The 6,635-nt window shown below is 37.5% G+C and overlaps 1 protein-coding gene across 1 annotated transcript; it reads left to right on the top strand.

The window, feature by feature from the left end:
- The first annotated feature begins 341 nt into the window (after positions 1–341).
- LOC142235378 (uncharacterized) lies at positions 342–5,949 on the top strand. Its single transcript, XM_075306633.1, has 3 exons — positions 342–3,513; positions 3,566–4,105; positions 4,235–5,949. The coding sequence occupies exons 1-3, from the start codon at positions 342–344 to the stop codon at positions 5,947–5,949; spliced, it is 5,427 nt and encodes a 1,808-aa protein (XP_075162748.1).
- Positions 5,950–6,635: the final 686 nt, after the last annotated feature.

Raw genomic sequence — 6,635 nt, 5'->3', positions numbered from 1 at the left:
AATATAAATTAATGAATTTAATTTGTTATTAAAGGAATTTAAACATTTGGTTGTGTCAATAAAGATAGTCACGAAATAAATATTTCACTGAATTGAACCAATGTTTTTAAATCTAATCAGGCCATAGCGAACCTACTTTTTTGGGAACAATTTTAAATTCTTATTTGCTGAAAGTGAAGGATTAAAGAGCAAACTGTTGCAGCTGGAAACCAAATCTGTAATTAATCCTCTCCATATATATCCCAAGCAACTGACCATCAACGTGGATTACATAACCTCTAAGCATCGACCCCACATCAACTTTGATCGCAGTCTCTGCCACACGTAAGTACGCCTTAACCATGTCTCCTACGATAAACCAAAATCGTCCACAAGACCAAGTCGACTCGCCACCTCCTGTTTGCCAATTTTGCCACGAACATATTAACGAAAAAACCATATTCTGCGGCAAATGTCGCCAACCGTACCATGAGCATTGCGCTAATTCAATAACCCCTCAAGAAAGTCCTTGGGTATGTCCTCTGTGTTCCAGTAAGAAACAACGTTCTCGAAATTCAAGCATCTCATCCATTTCTTCTTCCATGTCACTTACATCTAAACAGAAGCTTGATCTAAAAAAGCTAGAAGAAGAAAGACAACTGAAAGAGAAGCGTGACAGAGAATACTTGGAAAGGAAATATAGCATTCTCCAACAAATAGACGAAGAAACCACAAACAATTTCCAAGAAATTTTGCAAGAAAATATCCCCGACCAAAATAACACCCCCATAGCCGAAAATACAACAATGCAAGAACCAATTAACGATCTTCCGAACATAATCTCAAACACTTCTATCATTCGTCACACTTCAAATTTTAACCCAGTAACTTCAGCTGCCGTTCACCAATCTCTACTAAACCAAGATAATACACATAATAGCTCTCATCCGTTTCAATTTATACCAAATACAACATCAATGCAATCTACAGCGAACATAAATTTAAACACCAACCCACAGCCCCTCGATGGCACCAATAATCAGTCATTCATAAATCCCGAACAGGCCCGTGGTTTCCAAGAATATATTCAACAACAACAGCCTCGACGACGGAATTTAACGCAAGAGCAACTTTATGCACGCCAAACTGTTCCAAAAGAACTACCGATATTTTCAGGAAACCCAGAGGAATGGCCTCTATTCAGCTCTACATTCGATTGGTCAACAGCTGTGTGTGGCCTCACCGATGCAGAAAATTTAATCAGACTACAGCGTTCATTACGTGGCAGTGCTCTGGAGTCTGTGGAAAAAATTCTAATTCACCCAACATGTGTACCGCACGCCATATCTACTCTAAAAGTATTGTTCGGGCAACCAGAGAAAATTGTATTCTCTCTTAAAAATAAAATTAAATCGTTGCCACAAGTTAATCCCAATAAAATGGAAACCATCACCAATTTCGCCGTGCATGTAAAAGGTTTACTATCTACCATCGAAGCCTGCGGGCTTACGGATGAAATAAATAACACCACTCTAATGCACGAACTTGTGTCAAAGCTACCACCTTATTACCAACTACATTGGGGAACTCAGAAATTATATCTCCAACAAAACAATGTAAAAGCAAATTTGGTCGAGTTCTCAAATTGGATTTTTGATCTTGGTTTGTCGGCCAGTACAGTAAATAATGAAAGCAATGTTAGTTCTGACATTTCTTCTAATCGAAAACAACGGAATGTGCATATTCACTCCCACACCAAAACAAACAAAAAGAAATGTATAATTTGCAGCGAAGAATGTCAGAATGTTCCAAACTGTAAAAAGTTTTTGTCAGCTGATCGCAAAGAGCGATGGAATATGGTGAATGTTTTTGCACTATGTAGGCATTGTTTACGAAAACACTCTGGTAGTTGTTATAACAAAGAAAAGGTATGCAATGTAGACAGTTGTCAATTCAAACATCATTATTTGCTACATGGATCCAAAACAAATACAGGTAACACCGTTCAATGGGCTCAGAATAGAGAGAATAAAAACAATACCAGTGAAAGAGAGCAAGAGAACGCAATCGAAGAGAACTTGCAAACACACAACAACCACCGACAAAATATTCTCTTCAAAGTTGTACCCATAACTATCTATGGAGACAACAACAACAATATTTCAACGTTTGCATTCTTGGATGATGGCTCGTCCATTTCACTCATCGACGAGGGGATTTTGAATCAACTGGGTTTGAAGGGGGAACCAGAGCAGTTATGTTTGAAATGGACATCAAATGTAAAACGAATGGAGAATAATTCCCAACGTATAAATATACGTGTGAGAGGTGGGAACTCCAAAGAGTTTGTGTTAGAAGTTCGTTCTGTAAAAGAATTATTACTGCCGAAACAATCTCTTGATTATAAGACAATTTCTAGCAGATTTTCTCATCTTAAAGGGATCCCAGTTGAAAGTTATAACAATGCAGTTCCAAAGGTTTTAATTGGGCTGGACAATATAAATGTTTTGACCTCAAGCAAATCAAAAGGAGGGAAAAGCAATGATCCCATTGGTATAAAGACAAAGTTGGGATGGACTATTTATGGGCCTTGTGAAAATGTAAGAGCGCAGCACTACAACTTTCACATGTGTGACTGTAGCGAGAGAGATAATAAATTACACGAAATGGTTAAAGATTTTTATAGGATCGAAAATATTGGTGTATTTTGCTCAAAGATCCCATCGAACAAAAACGATGAGCGAGCTCTGCAGCTTTTAGAAAAATACACGACACAAAGAGAAGACGGCCATTATGAAACATGTCTGTTATGGCAATATGACAATATAAAATTACCTAGCAATTACGATATGGCCTTGAAACGTCTAGTTTGCCTTGAGAGGAAGCTTTTGGCTGATAAAGTTCTTCATTCTACTTTTCAAGATATTATTTCTGACTACATAAACAAAGGATTTATTAGCAAAATTGAAAATTCAGAATCGTGTGGAAACGTATGGTATCTTCCGATTTTCCCAGTGTTTAACAAAAACAAACCTGGGAAATGTAGAATCGTTTGGGATGCGGCTGCAAAATATAATGGAATTTCTTTAAATACAATGCTGTACAAAGGACCAGATTTTTTATCATCTTTACCAGCCATCTTATTTAAATTTCGTGAAAAATCTGTTGCATTATGTGGCGATGTAGAGCAGATGTTTCACCAAGTTTATATTAGGAATGAAGATAGACAGGTCCAACGTTTTTTGTGGCGAAATTGTAACGTAGAAAAGGAACCTGATATTTATGTAATGAACGTAATGATATTCGGTGCGTCATGTGCACCCTGCATATCACAGTACGTGAAAAATAAAAACGCTTCCAAATTTATTAACAAGCTTCCTGAGGCCTCCTCTGCCGTAATAGAAAATCATTATGTGGACGATTTCCTTTATTCTACTGATACCGTCGATCAAGCCGTTCAGATTGCAAAGCAGGTACAATATATTCAAAGACAAGCAGGCTTCAATCTTCGACTGGACTTCAAACAAACCAGATGTAGTTTCATGTCTAGGAAATTCTTCAGAAAGTGACAAACCACTAGACATAGGTCCAGATGAACAAACAGAGAAAGTCTTAGGAATATTTTGGAATCCAAAGAATGACTTTTTCATATTTAAGATATCACCTCACATACGAAATAACGAAGTCATCCAGGGGAATAAACCGGCCACAAAACGTCAAATTTTAAAAATTCTAATGACGATTTTTGACCCTCTAGGCCTTATAGGAAATTTCCTTATGTACTTAAAAATATTACTCCAAGAGATTTGGAGAAGCGGTGTGAGTTGGGATGAACCCATAAAAGATGACCAATTGGTAAAATGGAGAAAATGGCTCCAATATCTTCCAGACTTAGAAACCATTAAAATTCCAAGATGTTACCTAAAATCACTTGGTAACTATAATAACACTAACCTGCAACTTCATACATTCGTCGACGCGAGTGAGAATGGATACGCAGCAGTTGCCTATTTGCGCATTGAGTTCAATAACCAAATAATTTGCTCCATAGTGGGTTCGAAAACCCGAGTAGCTCCTTTGCGAATGAACTCAATACCACGACTCGAGTTAATGGCGGCACTAATAGGTTGCAGATTAGCAAAATTTGTTATTGAAAATCACTCAATTTCAATAATGAAAAAATATTTTTGGTCGGACTCAAAGACGGTTATCAGCTGGTTAAACTACAATAACAAAAAGTACCACCAATTTGTAGCTTTACGTGTAGGTGAAATACTTGAATCATCTGATCTAAATGAATGGTTTTGGATTCCGGGTAAACTCAATGTAGCGGATGAAGCCACTAAATGGGCCAAACGACCTGACCTTACTGAGCAAAGTCGTTGGTTTAATGGACCACCATTTTTATTAAAATCTGAATGTGAATGGCCAAAGAGCGAATTTATTCCAGAACCTACGGCTATGGAAACGAATCAAGTTGTTTTCAAACATGAAGAAAATACATCATTTATCGATATAAAACGCTTCTCAAAGTGGACCAGAGCTGTAAGGTGCGTAGCCTACGTCATAAGATTTATACTTATTCTTAAAACAAAGAGAAAAGATTATGGTGAATTCACATCTGCTGAATTGGAACGAGCTGAAATGGTTTTATATCGTCAAGCACAAAATGAATTTTACTCTGAGGAAATATATGCTTTAAAGTCCAACATGACATTGCCAAAATCAAGCCCTCTTTATAAAGCAACACCAAAACTCGAGGATAACATACTTAGAGTGGACGGACGAATAGAAAATGCACTCGTGTCGGCAAATACAAAAAATCCAATTATATTGCCCAAAAATAGCTATGTCACTTATTTACTTATTCTCCACTACCACAGTAAATATCACCATTGCAACAATGAAACCGTTGTCAATGAAATCAGACAGCAGTGGTATATTCCGAAATTAAGAACTGTGGTGAAAAAATTATCGAAACTATGCCAACACTGCAAAATTAAAACAACAAAACCATCGTATCCACAAATGGCTAAGCTCCCAACAGCACGACTAGCTTCTTTCTCTCGCCCATTCACATACACCGGAGTAGATTACTTCGGCCCCTTAATGATATCCGTTGGTCGGCATCAAGAGAAACGCTACGGAGCTCTCTTCACGTGCTTAACTCTTAGAGCTGTCCATATCGAAGTAGTAAATACACTTAATACGTCTTCGTGTCTGCTAGCCATTCGGAATTTTATATGCAGACGTGGTACACCTAAGGAGTTCTACAGCGACAATGGTACGAATTTCGTGAGTGCAGAGAAAGAGCTTCGAGAGGCAATAAAAGAGGTGAATAAAGACGAGCTTGTACGTAATTTCACCACCTCCGTAACCAAGTGGAATTTCATCCCCCCTTCATCACCACATATGGGTGGCGCATGGGAGAGAATGGTGAGATCGGTAAAGAACATTTTGTACAAGATTTCCCCTACAAAAACACCATCTGAAGAAACACTACGAGGAATGTTAGCAGAGGTAGAGAATATTGTAAATTCCCGTCCCCTCACATACGTTCCTCTAGACACAGAAAATGAAGAATCTCTTACACCAAACCACTTGTTGCTTGGCTCGTCGAATGGGATGAAACCTTTAGCTATGTACGATGACAGTGGTCATACATTAAAACAGAATTGGTTGATGTCACAACAGTTTGCCGATAATTTCTGGAGAAAATGGGTAAAGGAGTATTTACCAAATTTAACACGGCGATCGAAGTGGCACGAAAAGGCTAAACCTATAGAAGTCGGCGACTTGGTCGTTGTAGTCGATCCATCTAATCCACGAAACGTGTGGCCGAGGGGCAAGGTAATTGAGACTATGCTAGCGAAGGATGGTCAAGTGCGTAAAGCAAAAGTTTTAACATCTGGTGGACTATTAGTTCGACCTGCAGTGAAGTTGGCGATTTTAGATGTGGCTCACAATTAGGAGTATGAATGCGAAAACTTCTTTTCATACTGCGCGGGGGTGTAACCGCCAAATCTCAATCATAACTATAAAACATCGCTAGTGGTAACACACCCTAAAACTATCGAATTTTTATCAAATAATTATCGAATACATTATCGATTTTATTTATCGATTCTCTTTGTACATCATTCTTATGTTACAGAAAATTATTCTTTTTCTCTAAAAAGTTGGTTGCGCGTAGAACACGCTAAGTATTAATATATAAAATTTTAATTTGTCTATGGTTTTGATACCAAATAAGTAAGTTTATTAAAATTCGTGAACCATTACAAAATATAAATTAATGAATTTAATTTGTTATTAAAGAAATTTAAACATTTGGTTGTGTCAATAAAGATAGTCACGAAATAAATATTTCACTGAATTGAACCAATGTTTTTAAATCTAATCAGGCCATAGCGAACCTACTTTTTTGGGAACAGTGACGGGGGTATAATAAGTTTGTCATTCCGTTTGTAACACATCGAAATATCGATTTCCGACTATATAACGTATATATATTCTTCATCAGGGAGAAATTATATGACGATATAACGATGTCCGTCTGTCCGTCTGTCTGTTTTAATCACGCTACAGTCTTCAATAATGAAGCAATCGTGCTGAAATTTTGCACAAACTCGTCTTTTGTCTGCAGGCAGGTCAAG

The sequence above is a fragment of the Haematobia irritans genome, chromosome 4 (genome assembly GCF_050003625.1).
Source record: "Haematobia irritans isolate KBUSLIRL chromosome 4, ASM5000362v1, whole genome shotgun sequence".
NCBI classification, from domain to species: domain Eukaryota; kingdom Metazoa; phylum Arthropoda; class Insecta; order Diptera; family Muscidae; genus Haematobia; species Haematobia irritans.
This window is presented reverse-complemented; position numbering and strand designations above follow the sequence as displayed.

Coding starts and splice junctions, on each gene's coding strand:
- LOC142235378 (XM_075306633.1), top strand. CDS start 342: ATGTCTCCTACGATAAACCAAAATCGTCCACAAGACCAAGTCGACTCG. Junction 3,514..3,565: donor GGACTTCAAACAAACCAGAT/GTAGTTTCATGT, acceptor CACTAGACATAG/GTCCAGATGAACAAACAGAG. Junction 4,106..4,234: donor GTTAATGGCGGCACTAATAG/GTTGCAGATTAG, acceptor ACCAATTTGTAG/CTTTACGTGTAGGTGAAATA.